Here is a 25,537-nt window from a genome sequence, read left to right on the forward strand (position 1 = left end):
TGAAAAATATACTTATTAATTATTAATTATTCAAATAACTTGTTATTGTAGTATCCTTTAAATAATGATTATTTATTTTTGAATTAAACTAAGTTTCAATGAATAAATATTTTAATTTTCTGATGAAAGTTATTTACAACTAACAATTAATATATTTTTTAGTTCGTTATCATTTGCAATCAACAACCGCAATTTAATAACTTTACTTATAAAAATTAACTTAATTAAAAAATAAGTATAGTAAATTTTTAAAGTAAATGTCACTTTTAATAGTAGTGGTAGAGCAAGATAATTCAACTGGGTTCTCGATAAATAATCAATTAAATTTAATAAGTTTTATTTTTAAAAATTATGTAATTATAATCAAAATAGTACGAAATGATTTTTTTTTTTTTTTAAATAATTGAAAATATTAATTCAATGGCTCTGTATATTTTATAAAACCGAGTGGTTGTAGTAGAATGAATAAGTAGATCATATAAAAGTATCAGTTCAACATTAGTAGATTCGTCCAGTATCTACCGTTCAGACCCAGCAATCAGAAGGACGGCAGTTCACGCCCAGGTTCCAGCAGAATTTTTACCGAGTTTTTTTCACATCATTTACCTCCCTTAGATAGTTTAAACGTTAATGATCATGAACTCTACGAGGTTAATAATAATAAAATTTTTTTTAAATAAAATTTATTCGTTTCCTCAAGGCATGGACCAGGTCTAGCAACCAGGACTGGCTCTGTGTTATCATTCCAGACTTCTACCAAGGCTGGCTTACAAGTTTACATACTTGGGCCAAGCCTGGGCCCGTCATGCTTTCCTCTCTGGAATACCTCCGAAATAATTGAATCGATCGATTTACAACTCTAATAAGCTCTAGAACTCAATAAAATGCGTCAATCGCCGCCTTAATTATTGAAATTAGATTATTTCTTCGAGAGGAATCGGTGTCGAAAAAATTTCAAATAAGTACTTTTTTCTAATAAATTCAAAATCACTCAACTTATTAATTTTTAATATTTTAAACTTCCCGCTGAGAAAATCGACGATTTTCAAAAAATTCGGGAAGTTATTGGTTTCACCCCGATTTTCAAAAACCGGGTTTTCATCATATGTCGACATTTGAAGGTGCTAGGATGCTATTCTGACATGTTCAGAGCGATGTCTGTATGTATGTATGCATGTGTGTGTGTGTGTGTGTGTGTGTGGATGTAAACCTCTCATATTTTTTTGATGAATGAACTGATTTAGATGGTTCTTGCGGCATTCGAAAGATATCTTCTGAACTTAGATTTTCAAAAAAATTTTAGAACATTTAGTCAAATAAACTCTGAGATATTTAAAAAATACGAAAAAAATAATAACTTTTTTTTGCGTTTTTTTTTGGATATCGTAAAAACTGTTGAATCGATCAATTCCAAGATCTAATCAGCTCTAGAACTCGATAAAAGCTTCCGATTGCCACCAAGAACGTCTCAATCAGATGATCCGTTCAAAAGATATCGTCGACGAAAGAAACAGCAGAAAACAGTTTTTTGCAAATATCGTCGAAACGACTAAACCAATCATTCCCAAAATTCTATCAGCTCTAGACCTCGATAAAACGCGCCGATTGCCACCTCAATCGTCTTAATCAGATAATCCGTTCGAGAGATATCACCGACGAAAGGATGAAAATAAATCGTTTTTTTTTCGTTTTTCGTGAATATTTCGGAAACTGTCGAATCGATCAATTCAAAAATCTAACCAGCTCTAGAACTCGATAAAAGCTTTCAATTACCGCACCTCAACCGTCTCAATCGGTTAATTCGTTCGCGGGATATCGTGGGGAGAGAATTGGTAAAAAACGGTTTATTCGAAAACAATGGAATACAAACGTATTTTCGAGCTCGAAGAGCTCGAAAATGTATTCACAACAATGTTTACGAGCTCAAGGAGCTCGAAAACAGCGGGAAGTTTTAGGGCTGGCCCACAGGGTCAACCGATAGACAGATTTTTTTTTAGTTTTTTAGTGATTTCTCAGAAACGACTCGAACGATCGACTTCAAAATCTAATCAGCTGTAGAACTTCATAAGCTGCGTCGAATCCCACCTCAACCATCTCAATCGGTTAATTTATTCGAGAGATATCGTTGGCGAAAGAAATGATAAAAAATGGTTTTTTTCGATTATCTTTGAAGTGACTCATCCGATCAATTTCAAAATTTAATCAGCTCTAGAATTCAAAAAAACGCGCCGATTGCTAACTCAAACATCAGAATCGGTTGTATAGTTCAAAAGATATCGGCGCTGAAAAGTTAAAAAAATAATATTTTATTTTATTTTTTCCAGATAAATCAAAATATACTGTGCTAAAATATGTCTGAAATCATACCAACTCTTTTTTTTATAGTCTCTTCCGATCATCAGATAATGTCATGTAACTTGTTCCTTAGTTTTAAACATATTGTCAGCAAAAAATTGAAAAACCCAGTCTTTAATGTTTTTTCTCGGATATTTCATATATTATCGCTCTGACCCAAGTCAAAACTCATTCAAATCTTGATTTTGATCACTGACATTGATTTCTGCATCTACACATTTATTTCAGAGAACATAATCGATAATAAAAACTTAAAAGCCGCTTCTTCATTAATGATTTTCGATTCTTAACTTTTCAAACTCTAGCATATAACGTAACTTGTTAGAGCTTGAAAAGCTTATAAAAAAATAATTTCATGTAATAGCATTTTCGAGCTCAAAGAGCTCGAAAATATATTCACAGTGATATTTTCAAGCTCCTTGAGCTCGAAAACAGCGGGAAGTTTTGGGGCTGGCCCGCAGGGTCAACCGATGCCCAGATTTTTTTCATTGAACTTGAAAGAAGATCCACAATTGATGCAATGAATTGTTACCAATGTAAGTCAATCTGTAAAAAATCAAGAAAAAATAATAAAAGATCTTGAGTATGCTACTCTCTAAACATGAATTATTCGAAATTTCATTAATTACGTTAGTGAAGCAGTATCCACTTCATAATCAGTTTATTTAAATAACAAATTAGTGAATTCTCACTACTGAACTAGCGATATTTTCATAATTTCTACAAGTGAAACTGTTATTCACTTCTTAATTTATGAATTTCACAATTTCACTAGTAACTTTAACTAGCAAATAATTAAATATTTTACTAGATATAAATATAATTAATAATTATAGTTCTATTTTTGAAAATTTTAATAAAAAACTTCTAAAATAAAAGAAAATCGAAGTACAGAACAATAATATATTTATATGAAGAGAACGTCAATCATAACATCACGGATTTTTCACTTCTTTATCAGTTATTGTTTGGTATCATAACGAATATACTATTTACACTCACGTGATCACATGCGTAGGTCAGCGCAATGGATAGCACCAAAGACTTTGAAAGGGACGGATGCAGGTTCGAGTCCAGCAGTCACCAGGATTTTTTCATCAATCAAAATCATGTATACTTCCTCTGACTAATGATTCTAATACATTAATCACATTTCGGAACTAATTACAAGTGTCTTAGATTTTTTTTCGCAATATAATATTTTTTTTTCACCGATAAAATCAGTGGATTCCCATGTTCACTTATCAAATCAGTAAATTCCAATATTCACATATTCATTTAGTGAATATTCATTAATTCTGCGTGGTACGATTGTAGCATTGACAATTAGTGAATATTCACTTGAAATTAGTGAAAAATCACTAATTCATATTTAGAGAGTATTCTCAATAGAAATACAAATTTTTCCATAAATGATCGGTGGACCACAATAAATATTTAAATTCTTTAAAAATAACTACAAGCCGGTTGGATAATGTAAATATTACTTAATTTCGATAGAATCCGGAGAATCTGGATTTTGGTGTCTATCGTTTATCGATAAGCGGATATGAATAAAAGAATAGATAAATATTCTAATAGGAAACCATATAGAAATCCATCCAAAAATGCCATTTGGGAACCTACATAGAAATCTAGGCTGGAATTCTATAGGAATCTTTTTTAAAGGGTAATCTTGTTAGTCATGATCTGAATATAATTAAAACCAAAACGAACGGTTGCAAGCTGATTAAAATCATCCTGTAAAAAAATGAATGAAAATAATTTTATAACGCAATTCAATAAAATTAACAGGTTATCGTAACCTCGTTCGAAGTATACGTAAACTAATTGTATGTTGTCTTCTACAAAAAAAAAAAATGGCTTCAATTATATTCAGTTATTATCGTATTGTTGATAGCAAAATTATCTGTAACTAATTACCAATATGTAAGTAAAGTTTACGTAAACAGTAGAATGTAATCATCAAAGTATTGCAAAGTCAACTTTGTGAAAATTTATTTAAAGTATTTAATAAATTAATAAACTAGATATGATGAAAAAATCATTAATATTTATGACATTTCATTTAATGGGATGCATTAATTGCTGTGTCATAGAGACTGATCGACCGTTAACCGAAGAAGTGAAGAAGAATTTCAAGTCACCATGGCTGGTGCTTATTGTCGACGAAACTATAACTTCACCATTTGGTAGGATTGATTTTATTAATATTATTGTAAAAGCTGCAGTGTCCTTGCGGAAAATAATTAGTGAAAACTGTTGAACATTCATTAGTGTAGACGTTGAGTAGTGTTTTATTACACGGAAAAAAATTTACTGTTGCTGCAACGGGAGGCATTCCTGTTGCAGCAACAGGAAAAAATCCGGTTGTAGCAACAGGATTTTCCTGCAGCTGCAACCGGAGGCATTCATGTTGCAGCAAAAGTAAATTTTTTTCCGTGTAGTAATCATTAGTAATCCGACAACCCAAGAAGAAACGTTTTTATAGAATTTTATTCAATTTCAGTACTTAAACTTAATAGAATTTTTCTAGGCCATCGTCAGTATTAAATTTTTTCCCAGGAGAGGTCACTTATCCAACTTATATCCCACGCCAATGCTGCTCAACTTTTGTTATCGCTGGATAGTGATCTGCTCTTCTAGTCAGCATTTCACTTAGTGAGATCCGTTAGTATATCAACTAATGAACATTGATACAGCACTATGAAACACGAATCACATCCAATAGAGTTGGACACGTAGAGAAATTTATGGTAACAATTACAATAGATTATGGGAATGGTTCCCATAATATATGGTAACCGCTTTTTTTGAAATGTCAATTATAGGAATGGCACCCATACATATCACAGTTATTATACCTTAATATTATGGTAACGATTACTATAATATTATGGTAACCAACTACCATAATACATGGTAACCATTACCAGAATATGTGGTAACTATTACCATAATATTATAGTAGCGTTTACCATAATATTATGGTAATCATTACTATAATTCTTGTCCATGCGATATGGAAACTGTTACCATAATGATGGGAATTGTTCCCATATTTATGGGAACTTTTACCAGAAAGTATGGGTCTATATCCCATAATTTCAAGTAATCATTATCATAACGGTATGGGATGATATTTCATAAACGTACTAGGAACGGTTACTATAAATTTCTCTCCGTGTAATATTTACTAGCCAGAGTACTGATGATCACTAATAAAACACTTATCAACACCGATGAATTTTCAATAGTGTTCCTGAGTATTCAATAGTTTTTTTCCGTAAGGAAAATAACGTAAGGGTAAATTACGGAAAAATGCGGTAATTTACGGTAATTCGAATCTCCCAGGGTAAAGAACTAGTACATTATGTTTATGTCATCAAAAATCTCGAAAATGCTAAACAAGCTAACGACACTGAAGCATTAGTGCGCATAAATACTCCTTCATTAGCTTGTCATTAGTGTTTTCCAATAGAGCCTGTTGGTATTTTTCGGTAAAGACGCTACGGATAAACAATTCTTAATCGAGTGATCTATGATTTTTTCTTATTTTGTACTGTAACTATTCAAAACAAATTTTAACAATACAATTACAAATTGGACTTTGAAGTAGATCGCAAAAGCTTCGGAATGATGATTTTGCATTTGAATCTGATAATTACAACCCAAGTTCCAGCCGTTTTATTTCACAACCTCGATGCTGGTAACTATTATTTAACTTCTAACCTAAAAAATTATGTTCAAGGCATCAGTTATGGCGCTATTATAAAAGAAAACATTGTCTTAACCTCAGCGGAAGCAATATTCGAGTCAGTATATTCAAAATTGTGATAAATATCGTTATTTATGAAACGCATACTAATACAATTTAACTTTTTTCAGTCACGATAGTAATAATTTATTAGCTGTGACTGATTGCGCGATAGGTGATTGGAATGAAGATCTAAGTCCAGAATTGTGCGTGTCCAGAAGAACAGAGGAAATTTTTCCGAATTATGATTCTAAAAAAAACATTGAAAATACTGATTGGGTCATGTTAATTTTGGAAGAACCTTTCGAACTGACCAATGAAATAAATACAATTCCAATAATCAATGATGATAATATTGATGATATTGATAAAGACAATTGTGTGGTTTATCAGTGGATGCTTGAATATGATGACTTTTTTGGGGGTAACGTGCAATAATAACTATCTTTTGTATTTTTCCATTATTTTTTCTAACGCAGATTTAAGAATTATTTTATTATTTATCAAAATCCATAAATTAGTTCCTATTACATTCCAATACCAATTAGTACCCGATAGAAGAGGATTCAAAATAGATGAAAATGAACATGAAAAACTCATCGCTGCTGGAGATTGATTTCTCGATTCTTGTCCAAACTTTTCGGATGTTAAGGGCTATACGACGTTCACTGTCGTTAGTTTTTTTATTCAATTACTGAATTCCCGCCTACTAATTCTTGTAAAGCTTCTGGTAAGATCTTACGGAAAATGTAATAAAGTCTTGTATGATCTCATATGAATCATTGATTATGTAAAAGTCTTGTAAGTTTGATACATTGATCTTGTCCACTCAGAATATTTGACGGCATTTTTTACATAAATAGTTGACAGAAAATTTACTATCGTTATTATAGTAGAGAACAGTATGGGATTATGGTGAAATTTACCGGTAACAGGGAAATTTTTCGGAAACGTCGAGCAGAATTTACAATGTGTATTGTAAATATAAAAAGCAACAGAATAAATTTTTTTATTAGAAATTTTCACAAGCTGCGTGTGCTTTCAAAAAAAATTAATATAGAAATACAGCCTAGATTCCTATGTGAGTTCTTACACGGCGTTCATGGATGGATTCTCATATGGTTTACTATAGGAGTCCAGCAAAAATCTCGCCCTGGTCGATCTGATTTAGGGTAAAATGTGGTTAACCGCAGTTCACCGTAATTTCTAGTGAAATACGGGATTTACACGGTGAATTTGCCGCATTTTACTTCAATTCACGGCAATCTGCAGTGAAATCCGGTATTTTTCGGAATGTTACGATAAACTACGGCAATTTACCGTAGTTATCGGATTTTTACCATAAGCACCGTATGCTTTATCATTTTTACTTGAGATGGGCGATGTTGAATAAAATAATCTCTGTTTACATAATCGATTTAACTATTAATCGATTATGTGTAATCGATTATTGACGAAAACAATCGAAAAAAATCGGTCTATCGGTTAACCCTGCGGGCCAGCCCCAAAACTTCCCGTTGTTTTCGAGCTCGTTGAGCTCGAAAACATTATTGTGAATACATTTTCGAGCTCTTCGAGCTCGAAAATACTTTGGTATGCCATTGTTTTCTAAAAAACCATTTTTTAGCATTTCTTTCTCCCACGATATCTCGCGAACGAATAAACCGATTCTGATGGTTGAGGAGACAATCGACGTGTTTTATCAAGTTCTAAAGCTGATCAAATTTCAAAATTGATTTATCCAGCCGTTTTTGAAAAATTTTAAAAAAACTAAAAAGAAAATTTTTTTTCAATTCTTTCGTCAACGGTTTCTCTTGAACGAATGAACCGATTTTGATGGTGGAGGTAGCATTCGACGCAGCTTATAAAGTTTTAGAGCTGATTAGATTTTGGAATTAATCCATCGAGCAAATTAAAAGTTATCCAAATAAAACATTTTTGAAAAAATTTTATTTTTGAAATATCTTTGAACGCACCCTACCGATTGAGTTCAAATTTTCACGGCTTCAAGATATTAACAAGCCGCGTCGAATGACACCTCAAAGATCAAAATCGGTTCATCCGTTCAAGAGTTATGAATATTTACACACATACATACGTACGTACGTACACACATACATACACTCGGACATCACCGTGAAATTAGTCAGGATAGCTTCCTAGAACTTCAAAACGTCAAAATTTGATAGAAATTCGGTTTTTGCGAATCGGACCGAAACCAATAACTTCCCAAAATTTTTGAAAATTTTCAATTTTCTTAGCGGGAAGTTAAAAATCGATGTTTTTTTATCACGCGATGGAAAAAGAACCGCTAAAATCTGATTCAAATTTTTAATATAAAATTTTATTGTTTATGTGATCATTGAATAAATAAAAAGTAAATGCTTAAACATATTAAAATAAAAACATAAGTTTAATTAATTATTAAAAAGTTCCAATCTTCTTCAGAAGTAGAGTTCAAAAAAACTAATTCATTTAAATGAGATCCAGTTAATCGACCACGCCTTTCTCTTTTAATGTCTCCTGCTTTTGAAAACAAACGTTCCGATCGGACGGAAGTTGCAACTATACACAGATATTTCACTGCAACATAAAATAAGTTTGGAAAAGCATTTTTCATAGACAGTCAATATTCTGTTGGGTCACTTTCCGTTGAAAATTTCAATGTTCAGTTTGCTCTAAAGTTAACCTGATAAACCGTATCACTTACTCTCTTCAATATGAAATAGTGAAAATAGTGACTATTTACTATTTGGTAGTGAAAAGTATATCACTAATTCAAATAGTGGTATACTTTGCTCTAGCAATAAGTGACTATTCACTGCCGAATAGTGATTTTCACTAATTCGTTTTTAGAGAGTACGTATGACTGTTGAAACACGAATTTGATTCGCTTGATTCATAAATATTAATATAAAAGTACAGAATATTATGAATAACAATGAATAGAAAGATACCAAATATTAATGTCAAAATTACAAACAAAAGTGCAATGAAATGAGAAATAATCATTATTGAGTACGCGTCAGTAGAATGGTTGATGTTAGCATTCAAAAAGTTAGGCTAGATAAGTTAAAAGTACATCCGTTTTTTGTTTTAAATGTTCAAAAAAATATTTCGATTTTTTTCGATTATTAAAAAAAAAATTAAATAATCGATTCATCGATTTTTTTGCCCATCTCTAATTTTTACAGTTTTAACAGCGCAATGCTCTAGTCTACGGTAAATTACCGCGTGCTTGCCGCGTTTTTACAGTAAATTACCGTAGTTTCCTGCATTTTGACATAAGATACCGTAAAATACGAGATTCCTACCGTAGATTTGCCGCATTTGACGGTCATATACGGTAACCCACAGCAATGTACAGTATTTTACAGCCAATTATGGTGAAATGCGGCAATTCGCCGTAATTTGCGGCATTTTTACCGTTAGTACCATATGCTTTTTTACTGTCACAGTTTTTTGAGTACAATACTTTACTCTACAATAGAATATCACAGGCTTGCCACAATTTCACGGTAAATTACTGTTCTCTTACCGCGAAAGTACAAGGAAAATGCCGTACTTTTACCGTAAAATGCCGTGTGTTTCCGTAGAGTACTGTATTTTACCTAAAATGTCATGTTTTATCGTAAAATACCGTAATTTTCGATGGATCAGCATCATTTACCGTAATTCGGATCCACCAGGGCGATATAGATTCTCAAATGAGTTTCTATAAGTATCCATACCATATCAAATCCATATAGGAATCTAGTAGAGATTCCCATATAGATTTTCACGATGATTTTCTGTGAGAAACTGCAGGATATTACTTAAAGAAATAACCTTTACATTCACATGATTAATAGTGAGAGCGTTCTAATTCATATGCTCAAAAATTTGACAGCGTGCGTCGTGTACGTTCTAGATTGGCAGTGTCAAAAATTTTACTACCAAATCATTTACACTACACTACGGTTTCAAAATTTTTTGCAGTGTAAGTGTATGTAAAAATATTCCTTTCAAGAATTAGCGCACGGGAATACTTCTTATGTAAAAATTCGTTGGTTGTCTATATCGAGTTGTATTTTGTTGACAGAGTTTTTTGGGAAGTCCAATTGCATGTCCACTGAAAAATGATTCAAGTCAATATATACAAACTGGCCTATCGACAATTGTCTATAAAGTATATCATTCAAAAGATAAATACGGATCTGACAAATATGAAATATTAGAGGGAAGTTTATATGATCTATCTTCTCAACGGACAGAAATTAATGAGTCACTTATGTAAAATTATATACTATACTTTGTAATTATTGTATCTTTTTGGATCGCCGCAAGTAGTTTCGACTACATGGTCAATAAAATAAATAAACAACAACAATAATAATAATAATAATAATAATAATAATAATAATAATAATAATAATAATAATAATAATAATAATAATAATAATAATAATAATAATGTCTGTTATTAATACGATACAGTGATTATAAACACTGTTAAAAAAAAGTTAAATTTTGACCATAAAAGTATGAAATTTTTTTTTCCAAAATCAGTATCTTATTCATCATATAAGAAATATATTAATAAAATGTTAGAAAATCTAAAAGTGCACACCTCAATTACTCATTTTATTTTAAATCATTGCTTGTATTCTATACCATCGATTTATGTTTTTTATAATTATGAAATTTAATCCAATTTTCAAATTATTAATTTTTTTTAATTTTATTTTTTCTATCAAATTTTTTTAAATATCCTGTCTTTTTTTCTTAGATGTTACTCTCTTTTTTTAAAATAAATCAAACCAAAAAGATTTAGATAGTGATTTACGAAGGGGTTTTTGTAGTCACCAAATCAACGCCTTGAAATAAAAAATTAGGTCCGTGATTCGTTTTATTCGTGAGTTATTGTGATCACAAGAAATCAGTTACTTGGTTGATGTCCCCACTTCTCTCAGCTGAATTATTTATTTTAAAAATATCATATCAAGAAATCAACTTTGCGATACATCATAATTAATTTTTAATGAATTATCTATTTCATTAACTAATCCAACGTGATTAACGTCCATCTCCGTCTTACAGGAGACCGTTTCCACGCCATTTTAAGCATGCATGCGTTGCGGGTATTCCTATTTCCACCCTAGGTTACACTCCTAGGATATAGTTTTAGTGACGACTAAGGATAGACACGAACCGGGGCTATGATCAAAAATCCTCATTGCGCGTGGTATCTAACCACAGCCACCATGAGTCCTACCTCTGTCGGGCCAAACACTACTCCCATCTCAGGAAATAAAGAGACTCTGGTCGCAGTAGGCTTGGAAAGGCTCCCGTGATACCAGACTCCTAGCTCTGTTCAACATGGTTGCGTAAGATTAGTGGTGGGGTGCAACTCCTTTCCAACACTTATGTAAAAGGCTTCCTCCACTCGTTTCTTTCGGGTTCCTAACAAGCCATTATCCGCTTGTTCATCCCCTGATAGATTGTCTACTCTCCCGAGCCGCGATATACTCTAATTATCCAAATCACCATTTAATTATAGTGGAAACCTAAACATGCAAACATGCAAATAACCTTCTCAATACGACAATTTATAGATAAATTGAGAAAAATATAGATAGCCCGAACTGGGAATCGAACCCAGACCAATTCGGTATCGCACCGAGTGCTCTACCAGTTGAGCTATCCGGCCCTATACTATATTCCGTTCAATTTGATCTATAACTTATTGAGCCACACCGTCCATCGTACGGTAATACACCATTTAAATATAGTGGAAACTTAAACATGCAAACATGCAAATAACCTTCTCAATAAGACAATGGTCTTATTGAGAAGGTTATTTGCCTTCTCCTTCGCTCTTTGAAGCGATATAAGCGAATAAGCCAAATCAAAGATGGGAGACAGCTCGGGTAGGATTCCTTTATATTATGAAATATGTTTAAACCCATTTAAATATACTTAAAAAAGTGTGGAGATAATTGAACGTGAATAAGATACTCGAAAAAAATTCAGCGCCAAAAAAGTGCTTTCAGCGTTTTTGCGCTTGAGATGTACAAAATTCTTGAAAAGGCAATGTACGTTGCCATTAATGAATTTAAGTTTACAAAACGACAGGTTAGTGGAGTGTAATTAGAAAATGAGTAACAGTATTACATATGTTTGAGTATGACAAGTCCGAGCTTGTCTATAAAAATTATGATACTGGTGTCGAAAAAATCAGCAACGACATTCGTTAATTTTTACTAAGTGATTATTTAAAATAATAATTCAGTAATCCACGAAATTTTTGAGGAAAGCAATTTAATTGTGAATTCCTATAGAAAACCATAGACTAATTGTTGCGTAATCACAACTACATTCAAATTTGAATGTAGTTGAACTTCCGGCAAATAGAGGCAGCACCTACTGGGGCCTAGTGTCTATCTATTCAAACTTGACTTGCGCTGTGCGACGCATGCGCATGGATTTTTCCTGCCTCGTGGCAAGAAGACCGACGCCATTATCTATTCGTTTATACAATTTCAAGTGTCACCACGTGTTTTGTATAATCTATTAAAATTGCGCTCATCTCGAGTAAATAATTCAAAGTAATCAATAAACTACATTAAGGGTTCATAACTCTATATAAAAATATAATTATTTTTATAATTACGAGCTCAGAGCTCAAAAAATAAATATAAAACAACATCAAGAAATCCAGCGTTCTACAACCTGTTCCTCGCAAGGTTATATCATCGAGAAAGCAACAGGTGCATTTTTTATTAAATATTTACTTGCTATCAGTGCTCAATTAATTTAAAAGACTCAGTTTTATTATTTATTTAATTATCATTACGCTCAATTTCTTAATTAATTTAAAAGACCAGTTTCGCTCAGTAGCCTCTGCTATCATGCTACCACGTGTTCAACAAATAAATTAAAATCAGTGTAATTTATCATGAGCTCATTAAATTCAATTCAATTAAGTGATCATTACTATTAAAACTCAATAACTAAATGATTTATGTATTCAGTGCTATTAAAAATAGTAATTTATGTGATCAGTAATTTCCTTCGCTCAGTAACCTCTGACAACATGTTACTTATTATCATGACATTTTTGCATTCAACTCAGTGTTCAATTAAACTTAACTTGATTACTTTTAATTCATTATTTACTCGAGCTCAACTCAATAATTTGTATTCAATTATTCACGTATTCATGAGCTCAGACATTTAACAGTATTTATAAATTAAATAAACTATTTAATTTACAACCCAGTGATATTTTGTGCTGTGACAAATAAAAATATTGTTATATTTTTGAATATGCGTATTTTTCAAACATCCCAACCACCAACCAGTCCTGGCATGTCTTTATTTAATTATTATTACAACACTAATCCATGGTGGGTTTTCATTAAAAGTCATATGGGAATCCATCCGTTCACGCTATGTAGGAATCTACATAGGATTAAAAACTTGTTATCCATATGGGGTGTTACATGGTGTGGATTACCATGGTAAGTCAATAGAAAAATTCTAATGAAAATCTGTATTAGATTCCCCTACAGGTTTAGCATAGTCTGGATTCCTATAGGAAACCATGGGAGAATCCATATTGCGACCTATGCTGGATTTCTATAGAAAACTTTACGGGAATTAATAAAAAAATGCCATGTAGCGACTCACATAAAAATCCATGCTGATTTCCCATATGAATTTTCCATAGAGTAGTCTTGTTAGTAAGAATCGAAATGAGGAGCTTACAATCAAAACGTGATTTGTCACAAAAAATTAAAAAATTTGTTATCTGTCTACACGGAAAGAAAATTATGGAAGCTGTTCCCAAAATTTTGTAAATTTTTTTCCTATATCATCATAGGAATTACGACCATAAGTTAGGGTAGCAGTTCCTATAATTATAGGAATGTTTCCTATAATTATAGGGATAATTCCTATAATTATGGGAATGATACCCATAACGTTATAGAAATGGTCCCTCTAATTTATAGGAATACTTTCTACACTAATGCGAAAAATTAAAAGAGCAGAAAAATTTTATAAATTTTTTAGTGATTTTTGGAAGGCTATAACTTGGTGAAAAATGATCGTATTGAGATTTTGAAAAAAGCATTTTACAGCTTGAAATCTCTAGTTTTGGTGCATTTCTTTCAAAATTTTTAAATGCTCCGGTTATTGCGCAAACATGAGAAATACCGCGAGACAAAAAATTTCTAAATTTTTTATTTTTTTCCGAAGAGCCCACGGACTGTGAAAAAATTATTTCAACTAAGCGAATGCATAGTTCGTTTAGCAAATTTATTTAGCTTCAATTTGGTTTTTTTTTAACCTCGTAGGACGATTTGTCGCAGAGATATCAGCCTTCAAACAGAAAATGATTCTTTTGGCTTTGATCATGGATATTTCAGGTACCAATGATCGCACAGCAAGTTGATGGGCGGCGATGAAAACTTGAATAACTTCCCTACAAGACCCTGTCATCATTTTTTGGAAAAAAATTTTTTTTTTATTTTCAACATCCATTAGAAGTAAGTACTAAAAAATGACTTTTTATGGTTTTTTAGTAAACCAACTGCTACTCCGTGAATATCGATAAAAAAAATAATGTTGCCGGGGACTTCTTTTAGCTTAATGTACCCCCAAGACCCCTGTAAATTTTTAAATTGATCCATCGAACCGTTTTTTGGGAATCATCGATCAAAGTTGAGCTCAACAATTAAAGGAGCAAGTTTTGTTCTTTTAATTGTGTAATCATAATCAAAATGAAAAAAATTTTTTTTTCGACTTTTCTCAAATTTCTGCGTTGGTGACTCAGCAAATGCACGGAAATGACAAAAAAAAATAAAAAATTTCCAAAAAATGTCAAAAAAAAATTAGAACACAAAAAAAGAAGTTTCAATTTTTTGTTTTTCTTCGATTTTCTTTGACATTTTTTGGAAATTTTTTATTTTCTTTGTCATTTCCTTGCATTTGCTGAGTCACCAACGCAAAAATTTGAGAAAAGTCGAAAAAAAAATTTTTTTTATTTTGATTATGATTACACAATTAAAGGAACAAAACTTGCTCCTTTAATTGTTTAGCTCAACTTTGATCAATGATTCCCAAAAAACGGTTCGATGGATCAATTAAAAAATTTGCAGGGGTCTTGGGGGTACATTAAGCTAAGAAAGTCCCTGGCAACATTTTTTTTTTTATCGATATTCACGGAGTAGCAGTTGGTTTACTAAAAAACCATAAAAAGTCATTTTTTAGTACTTACTTCTAATGGATGTTGAAAATAAAAAAAAAATTTTTTTCCAAAAAATGATGACAGGGTCTTGTAGGGAAGTTATTCAAGTTTTCATCGCCGCCCATCAACTTGCTGTGCGATCATTGGTACCTGAAATATCCATGATCAAAGCCAAAAGGATTATTTTCTGTTTGAAGGCTGATATCTCTGCGACAAATCGTCCTACAAGGTTAAAAAAAAACCAAATTGAAGCTGAATAAATTTGCTAAACGAACTATGCATTCGTTTAGTTGAAATAATTTTTTCGCGGTCCGTGGGCTCTTCGGAAAAAAATAAAAAATTTAGAAATTTTTTGTTTCGCGGTATTTCTCATGTTTGCGCAATAACCGGAGCATTAAAAAAATTTTGAAAAAAATGCACCAAAACTAGAGATTTCAAGCTGTAAAATGTTTTTTTTTTAATCTCGATACGATCATTTTTCACCAAGTTACAGCCTTCCAAGAATCACTAAAAAATTTATAAAATTTTTCGGCTCCTTCAATTTTTTGCATTAGTGTTCAATATTATGGGAATCATTGCAATAATATATAGAAACTATTCCTAAAAAAATTTTTTTTTCCTCTTTACCTTACATTTACTGAATAACTAACGCAAAAATGAAAGAAAATCCAAAAAAAATTAATTTTATCATTTTGGTAATGATTACACAAATTAAGGAACAAAACTTGTTCCTTTAATTGTTTTGTAAAACTTTGAGCAATCGGTCCGGACAAACGGTTCAATGGATCAATCTGAAAATTTCCAGGGTTTTTTCGGGTACATTAAGCTGTAAAATCACCTGGCAACATTATTTTTTTTATCAATATTTGTAGAGTAGCGATGAGTTGACTAAAAAACCAGAAAATTGCCATTTTTTGTGGGTTTTTCAAATGAATATCAAGGATGAAAAAAAATTTTTTTTTGAAAAAATCGAAAATGGAGCTTGTAGGGAATTTATTCAAGTTTATTAAACTGCCCTTTAAATTACTGTGTGACCATTTCTTGCTGGGATATCAAAAATCAAAGATAAAAGAATCCTTTTTCATTTGAAGGCTGATATCTCAGCAACAAATTGTCGTACAGAGAAACAAAGAAAAGCAAATTGTAGCTAAATAAATTTCCTAAACAAACTATGAATTCGTTTTTTTTAAAAAATTTTTCCCGGCCCCGTAGACCTACAAAACGAAACCAAAAAATTTAGAAAAATTTTGTCTCGACCTTTTTCTTATGATTCCGCAAAAACCGTGTCTCAAAAAAATGTTTTGCTGAAAGATCTTCAAACTAGCGATTTCAAGCTTTCATTTGCTCTTTTAATTTTTTCGATACGATCATTTTTCACGAAAATACAGCCTTCCAAAAATCACTAAAAAATTTATAAAATTTTCTTGTTCCTTCACTGTTTGGATAAGTGTATTTATAAACTATTAACTGAAAAATTATGTTAAAGGCATCAGTTATGGCGCTATTATAAAAGATAACATTGTCTTTACCTCATCAAAAGCAGTATTAGAGTCAGTATATTTAAAATTATGATGAATATCGTTATTTATAAAACTCATACAAATACAGTCTAACTTTTTTTAGTCGCGATGTTGATAATTTATTGGCTGTGACTGATTGCGAGATAATTGATTGGAGAGAAGATTCAAGTCCAAAATTTTGCGTGTCCAGAAGAACAGCGGGAATTTATCCGAATGATGCCTCCAAAGAAAACATAATAGATAGTGATTGGGTCATGTTAATTTTAGAAGAACCTTTTGAAATGACCGATAGCATAAATACAATTCCAATGATAAATGATGATAATTTTAATGATATTGATGAAAATGATTGTTTGGTTTACCGATAGATAGTTGAATATAATAACGTTTATATCAGTATCGTGAAATAATAACTTTTTTTTGTATTTTTTCCATTATTTTTTCTAACGCAGATTTAATAATTATTTTATTATTTATTAAAATCCATAAATTAGTTTCTATTACGTCTTAATACCGATTGGCGCCTGATGAAGAAGGATTCAAAATAGATGAAAATGAAATGAAGAAATTAATCACTGCTCGAGATTGTATTTTCGATTATTGTCCAAATCATTTGAACAATAAGGACTATATGATGTTTACTGTCGTAAGTTTTTTGTTTAATTACTGAATTTACTCCCCCACTAATTCTTGTAAAGATTCTACTTCAGATCTCATAGGAAATCTGATGAGATTCTGTACGTTTTTATCAGGGGTGCTGATTGAATCACGGCTGTGGTTCAATCAAGTAAAATTCATGAACAAAATACATTTAGTTCACTGACCAAAACTTCGAGCTCGAAAAAGCTATTACATGAAATCATTTTTTTATGAGCTTTTCAAGATCTAACAAGTAACGTTTTAGGCTAGAGTTTAAAAGTTAAGAATCAAAATTCATTAATAAAGAAGCGGCTTTTAAATTTTCATTATCGATTATGTTCTTCAAAGTACACGTATTGAGGCAAAAATCAATGTCAGTGATCAAAATCAAGATTTGAATAAGTTTTGACTTAGGTCAGAGCGATAATATATGGAATATCCGAGAAAAACATTAAAGACTGGGTTTATTCAATTTTTTGCTGACAATGTGTTTAAAACTAAGGAACAAGTTACATGACATTATCTGACGTTCGAAAGAGACTATATTGAGAAAGAGTTGGTATGATTTCAGACACATTTTAGCACATTATATTTTGATTTATCCGGAAAAAATAACATAAAATGGTATTTTTTTAACTTTTCAGCGCCGATATCTTTTGAACTAATTAACCGATTTCGACGTTTGAGGTGGCAATCGGCGCGTTTTATTCAGTTCTAGAGCTGATTAGATTTTAAAATTGATCGGATGAGTTACTTCAAAGATAATCGAAAAAAACTATTTTTTATCATTTCTTTCGCCAACGATATCTCTCGAACAAATTAACCGATTGAGATGGTTGGGTTGGCATTCGACGCGGCTCATGAAGTTCTAGAGCTGATTAGATTTTGAGGTCGATCGTTCAAGTCGTTTCTGAGGAATCACTAAAAAACTAAAAAAAAAAAATTTTTTTTTTCTGTAATTCGCCAATATTTTCGAGTCTGCACGATAGAATGATCTGAAATTTTCAGTATGACCTCGTTATCTCCTGTCCTTACTAAACTATTATTATTTTCCACAAAATTAGATATTTTCTTATAATAATCGATTAAATCGGGCGTTGATTCCGCCTACACCAATCGCTACTTTCTTCTACCCAGGTTTTTATTTGATTAACTCGTTTTTCCAATTCCATAAGGCCCTCCTCACTCTTGATCTGCTCCCTTAATTTGTCCAATTCCTTCACTAACCGATCCGTCTCAGCTTCTTCCTCATACATATCTATGAATGTTATTATTTTCCACTTATGCGACAAAACCCTGTATTGCCCGATATCCTCTGAATACAATCCCCGTCTGTTGTCCAATCTTATCATCCTTCCTGTAGTCCCTTCTTCCGTCCTCATCGTGGCACTGCAACCATTTAATTCTCAATTTTAAAATCATAATCACCCTTCCCTCCTTTTTTTTTTGTTTTTTTTTTTCAAGAGAGAGAAAAAGAAATTTTTCAAAAATAAAATAACCGATCTTTTAACTAATTTCCCTCTCGTTTTTTTGTTCTCGCTTATCTTAATTTGCGGTTTCCGAAACCGGCTTCCCTCTATTTTTACGTTCCCTCGATTTCTTCTTCTTGCTTTTTAATGGTTCTTCCGCCAATTGTAACAATAAATGTGTTACTGACGATAAAATTGCGCCTACTAAATATAAACTCCAGCCGTATGCTCGATGTAAAATATACCCATGTACGACTGTGTCGATTATTATTTTCAACATTCTTATACTTATCATTATGCCTATTAAGCCTGCATTCGCCGTTCCAAATATTAAAACTCCTCCCCAAAATTTATCCCATTGCTTCTTTGCATAATTTTCAATTACTGATTTTTCCATGAACTGCAACATTGATATTCCCGTACTACCAACAATAGTGCGGCCTGTCTCCCCTCTTATTATGGTATTAACCAAAACTGGAGTTTCTACCGGCAGCATTATTCTATTCCTCAATTTTTCTAAATCCTTTTCGGTGTATATTAGGGTGGTCGTTAAAAATTAAATTTTCTCAGACGCCCCATAAAAAGCTTCTTTTTAGTAAAAAAATACGTAGGGAATTTGGTTTTTTCTTTTTAAGTAAAAAGAACACGTGCCTTAGGACGATCAAAGTTCATTTTTTGATGCGATCGCGGTTTTTTTTAAATATCTCATGAAATATGCAGATTAGAAGAAAAAATCATAGGAACAATTTTGTAGGAAATTAAATTCTTGACAAAAAAGGTCATGTTCATTTTTTTTATAAAATGTGTATTTATGAAGATATTTTTAAAAAACTTTTTTTAGATCTGATGAATTGAGCGTTTCAAGGATTACAAATTTTGAAAATAACATTTTTCTAAGTATATAGAAACTATAACTAGCATTAAGGATTGATATGTTGCGAGTTACGAAGTTGTCTATATTTAAGGAAAAACGTTATTTTTCACATTCGTTATCCTTAAAATGCTCAATTGACAAGATCTAAAAAAGTTTTTTAAAGATATCTTTATAAATATACATTTTATAAAAAAAATGAAAATGACCTTTTCTGTCAAAAATTTAATTTCCTACAAAATTGTCCCTATGATTTTTTTCTTTAATCTGCATATTTCATGAGATATTTAAAAAAAACCGCGATTGTATCGAAAAATGAACTTTGATCGTCCTGAGGCTCGTGTTCTTTTTACTTAAAAAGAAAAAACCAAATTCCCCACGTATTTTTTTACTAAAAAGAAGCTTTTTATGGGGCGTCTGGGAAAATTTAATTTTTAACAACCACCCTAGTGTATATCCCACTTGTCGCCAAATATCTTGGATCCTCATAATCCCAAGTTGGTATGGTCGTTGATTTTAGCATTTGTGGTTCTTGGATATCTTCAAATCCCAGTTTCATAACGATCCATGCCCCATCTACTTCATATCCGACCGATAGTAACTGCTGCAATCTACAATAGTACCTTGCTTTGTCAACATTCTTGATCTAGCTGTGACAAACCAACTCTGATTTTGATAAGTCACCGATAACTCCTGATAACATTCTTCCACTTTTCTTAATTGGGCATCTACCGGTATGCACTTAATTAGGTAAATATTTTCTCCTGCAACTGTTGCGTAGTATCCTGGTCCTTTCATTATCGCATAAGCGAATTCCTCTGGTTTTAGTCCTGACAACATCAGTGCATTTAATATTACTTGCCGTTCGACCTCGCACTTGTGTGTTAATATATCTCTGTAAAGAGATCTCATTTGTCGTTTAATTTGTTTTTCTACATACACAAATTTCGAATTTATGTAAGCAAATATGTCAAGGTCCTGCGTCGAGATTGATTTTACTTTCGCCGTTTCTTCACCTGGTTTGAGTACCTTAATTAATAGTTTGGGATGTTCCGTTTGTATTAAGGTGTAACTGCATATTTTCTTCTCCATTTTCATCGCTAGAGCAAATGTTATATCCTCTGTATTGATCGTATAAATTTCTGGTTCTCCTTTTTCTCCAGACAATAGCGTGCCAGGTCCCTCGTACAAAATTATGTGACTCGCTGTTTGACATGATTCCTCCCTTATGACCTCCCAAAATGTGTTACCTCCTGTTTGATCTATGTACTCTCCTTCAGCCCAGTCGCATCTTGCTCCACTGCTAAGAACTACCTTATTGCTTGCACGTTCCACTGTGGCAAAATAGTTCCTAACTGTTACTCTAACGGTCGCTTCCACAATCACTTGATTCAAAGTACCAAACGGGTCACTATATTGTGTTCCCGCACATTTTCCATTCTCCGTGGTAGTTCCTGCCAACATAATTGTCCGATAATATGTTGCATTTCTTGTTAATCCCTCCAATTCTTCATTATAACCCAATTTTAAGCTGCCAGTCTCATGTAACCTTTTGCATTGTCTGTACTCTAATTGATAAATATATTCTCTTCTTCCATTTGCCACTACGAATGCATGATACCCATCTCCACAATATGTTATCACCCGATTTATTTCTACCCGACATTCAAACACTTCCGTGTTACTAAATTCTGCTAACTGAAGTAATTGAAGCGATACCGGCTTTTCATCTGGATTCTTCAACGGTATGTCACACTCGCCCACCTTATTTGCTGATATGGTAGTGACGTTCATAGATATGCCCCCGCAATCGTACCCCAATAGTGCTTGTAGGGGTTGAGCCAACAGGATTATCGCAAGCAGTACCATTTTATTCTTGCGCTCCCTCCTGTACTCAAACAAATCTTTTTGTAACTTAGCAAAATTCTACAATACTTTGCGATTCACATATATACTTGTCACAATTAATTTATTATTAACTTATAATTTTCACCCTCTGTTATCTAGCGAAGCTAATTATTATCATTAATCGCGACTATGCATAATTCCATTGATTCATCCTATTATCTAAAATTTTATTTATTACCTGATTATATCATATTGTATTATTCATCCCAAATTCTATTGTATTATATTATCTTCCTCAAAATTCATTATCCCGTTTTCCTCATTCAAATGCTCTTTAAATAACTTGGGAAGGGCAAAAGGAAAGGGGAAAAACGAAGAGAGGGAGAAAAAAAAATTTGAAGTCCGCGCGAACCTTTCTCTTTACTTAATGAAATCAATCCCTCTGATTCAATGCCCTGATTTAATTGTTAGAACTACCAAAAATTCTTTCATCCACGCCCGACGTTATTTTATTCCTACTTACAGTGTATTTTGCAGGTAAGTATCTTTGTTGTACCCCTTATGATATCCCTGACCTAGTTCAATGAAACTATTGCTTTCTCAAAATTGGTTTTCCCAATAGAACCCTACCTTTCGGTTTAAAATTTAACAGTGGTTTCTCTTGAATAAAAATTCTGACAAAAATTCATCATTTCATCATTTTTCCAGAAAAATCTATATTTTTTTTCTAAAAGTGTGTTACCCGCAATTTACATGTATGCGTATTTACTACTTAAGGAAACATCTAATGTACGTATAATAATAAAAGCTGTGAGAATATGTGAAAAAAAAATTCGCTCTAAGTAAAAAATTTTTATTGATAACTTGTTTGCAAGTTAAAATTTTATTAGACCAAAACCAAGAAACATTTATATGAGTAACTTGCCCGAATTATTATTTCTAGCTTGGAGAAAGGGAAAAAAAATCCATACCGTTTTACTAATGTCTATGTTTTTTTTTCAAAGAAAAATGATTTAGAAAAAAAAAAAAAAAATAAAAAAAACATTCTGATTTCCTTCTGGATTCCTCACATAATTTTTCATAATTATAAAATACGATCTTTAATGTTAGATTAATATTCTTAAAATTTTATGAGTTTCTTGTGTAACTTTACTCGATTTTTTTTCTTCTTCGGGAAAAAGAATTTTATCTGGATATTAATTTCTCTCTTTCGATGCTCTATTTGCACGTGTGCGTCTCGACAATCCCTCTGTCGTTATCAGCCTCCTGAGCTGATGCTGCGGTTTCTGCGATATCTTTGCTAGTGACCCCATGCCTTTTACCATTGCAATCATTCGTTGTACCGAGTTAATTGTTCTAATGCACTGGTGGAGTTTAACAAGAATTTAACATGGATCAACCCCTTACCCTCGAACAATGTTGCGAGCGATTCGTCCCTGTCGACGTAAGTTACATTTTTATTATCTTGTTTTTCCTAACTTGGTGATTTTTCTTGAGTACAATGAAACCTAGCTTCTACTACATATTTATTATTTTTTTTACTCTCCAGATCATCCTCCGTGTTTTCATTTATCTCCGAACCCTAACTTATGATCGACATCCTCCGCAAGGGGGTGTTTTTTTGTGTATGGCGAAGGGAAATCTTTACAATAATTTTATCTTTATAATTATATAATTCTTTACTTCCTTTACTCGAGCGTTTCTTAACATAAAATAAATCTTTTCTTTATACTTACACTCCTTCTCTTATTTATTCCCCACTCAATTTTATTAAATATCCCGTGGAATTATGCACAGTTATTCGTAATTTATATTCTTAACTTAAATAATGCTACAAATTTTTATTGTAAATTTATTATTATCACTTATTGATTAATTTCTCGAGCCGGAGAAAGAATTTATCGAAGTTTCAAGTATATGATCTGAAGCCATGCAATAGAAAGTAGCAGAAAGTAAAAGTAGAAGAATAGGTTACCGGTACCGGGTTTTCATGCAATGAAATATTTAAATTCTTCCTCCCACTTTCTTATTCTAACTTTACTCTGTTATTATTACAACAACAAAAAATCAGAGGGTGAAATTCGAGTTAATTAGATTCTTTATTAATTTCGTACGCAATTATTGATACATTCAATAATCATATTCCATTATTATACATTTTTATTTGTCATTTTTTCCTAATCCACGTATTTACGACTATTCCTTTTATTTTCACTTCTTTTCCACACTTAGAATTACTGGTCCATGCGTGTCATCTTGATGAGCTCTTCATTGTTAATATTACTGACGATTTCATCCAATACATACTTTGGCAAATCTTCTAATGGTATCTTGCTGTTTCTTCTTGTCATGTTATTTAACACCCGAATAGCCCGTTTGATAAGCTTCTCCCTGTATCTTGCCGCTACAATTTTTTCCAACATTTCATTCCCATAATGGCCGATCTTTCCTCGTTGAAAATTTCGGACCAAATCCTTATGCCTCATAAATCACCTCATACCTTCCGTTAATGCTTTCTATACGTTGATAGGTGTCACTTCTCTTCCCCCTTGACGTATTAACACAATTTTCTTCATTTCCTCCACTTCCTCTCTACATTTTACTTCATACTCTTCTTCATTTTGCTTTAAGTACAACAATTCCAGCTCCAAATCCTGGTTTATTATGTCTCCCATAACTCTTTTCTTTATGAGGAACTGTCTGATTATCAAATGCGTCCAACTGACATGTCCCTCAGTGACTAACCACATTTCATCCGGTCTTTTTCGTATCCTGCAGGCAAATCATCATCTTGCCGCGCATATCTACAATACTGTACCACGTATCTTCCCTTTTCATCTTTTAAGTTAACATTTACCCTATTTTCTAGCAGCACTGTTACAATCTCATCATATCCTCTTGTCCCTGCTAGGTGCAATGGTGTTACGCCCCCCTTAGACGTCTGCTGATTGACATTGGCTTCAAATTTTATTAACATTCCCGTTATTTCTATCTTCCTTATGTGATCCGGACTATACAAGTTGTTTCCTTCATACCGGTGAGTCAAAATTTTCTTAAATATCATGAACAGCGGTGTCATTCCATGGCAATCTCTATGATTCACTCTAGCTCCTTGCTTTAATAATGCATTTACTTTTTCCAATTGTCCATATTCCACCGCGTAGAATAATGGTGTTCTTTCTTTTTCATCCTCCATGTCCATATTCACATCGTGCTCAATAAACAAATCAAATATTTCCATGTAAATTTGTCGTACGTCTAGATGCACAGCTGTTACTCCTTCACGATTTCTTGCCTCTATTTCGACTCCATTCTGTAGCATATATTCCATTATCTCTGCCAGCCTTGTCTTGTTCACTCCTGTTTCCTGTCCAGCAGCGATCACAAGTTGATGTATTGGTCGATTTCCACTGTCATCATTATTTGCATGGATATTTGCACCTCAAGCTATGAGTAACCATACTAATTCCGTGTTTGTATATTTCAAAATTCTGCATAATGGGACTTCGGAATTTGCGTGATTTGGTCCATTTATATTTGCATTATGCATAATGAGAGCCTACACCGCCTCTTTCTTTTTTCGTAGCAGTGCCTTTATAATCAACGCTTATTCTTCCCTCCATTCTGGTACAAATGACAGCCCATATCGTCTTATTATTGCCGCTACGTCGTCGCTTCCATTTATCTCTATTGCTTCATTCATCAGCTGTTTCGCTTTCTCTTGCTCCATCTTTCTTCTTCTTTATTTATCTGCTAACAGAGTAAATTTTATCTATCATTGCTGTGGTGATTTTTGCACTTTATTTTAATAGTAATATCGTCTATCGTCTTATTATATCTCCAATT

General features: G+C 32.3%; 2 protein-coding genes across 2 annotated transcripts; one reads left to right on the top strand and one right to left on the bottom strand.

Annotated features, from left to right (window-relative positions):
• Window positions 1-4,321: 4,321 nt before the first annotated feature.
• LOC130676956 (uncharacterized) lies at window positions 4,322-17,232 on the top strand. The gene is made up of 5 exons (XM_057483467.1): window positions 4,322-4,547; window positions 6,107-6,170; window positions 6,244-6,536; window positions 16,831-16,894; window positions 16,968-17,232. Exons 1-5 carry the CDS (start codon window positions 4,388-4,390, stop codon window positions 17,230-17,232), a joined length of 846 nt encoding a protein of 281 aa, XP_057339450.1. The 5' UTR covers window positions 4,322-4,387.
• A 7,199-nt stretch (window positions 17,233-24,431) lies between these two features.
• LOC130676957 (ankyrin-3-like) lies at window positions 24,432-25,022 on the bottom strand. Its single transcript, XM_057483468.1, has one exon. It carries the CDS (start codon window positions 25,020-25,022, stop codon window positions 24,432-24,434), a length of 591 nt encoding a protein of 196 aa, XP_057339451.1.
• Window positions 25,023-25,537: the final 515 nt, after the last annotated feature.

The sequence above is a fragment of the Microplitis mediator genome, chromosome 11 (assembly GCF_029852145.1).
Source record: "Microplitis mediator isolate UGA2020A chromosome 11, iyMicMedi2.1, whole genome shotgun sequence".
Taxonomy (NCBI): domain Eukaryota; kingdom Metazoa; phylum Arthropoda; class Insecta; order Hymenoptera; family Braconidae; genus Microplitis; species Microplitis mediator.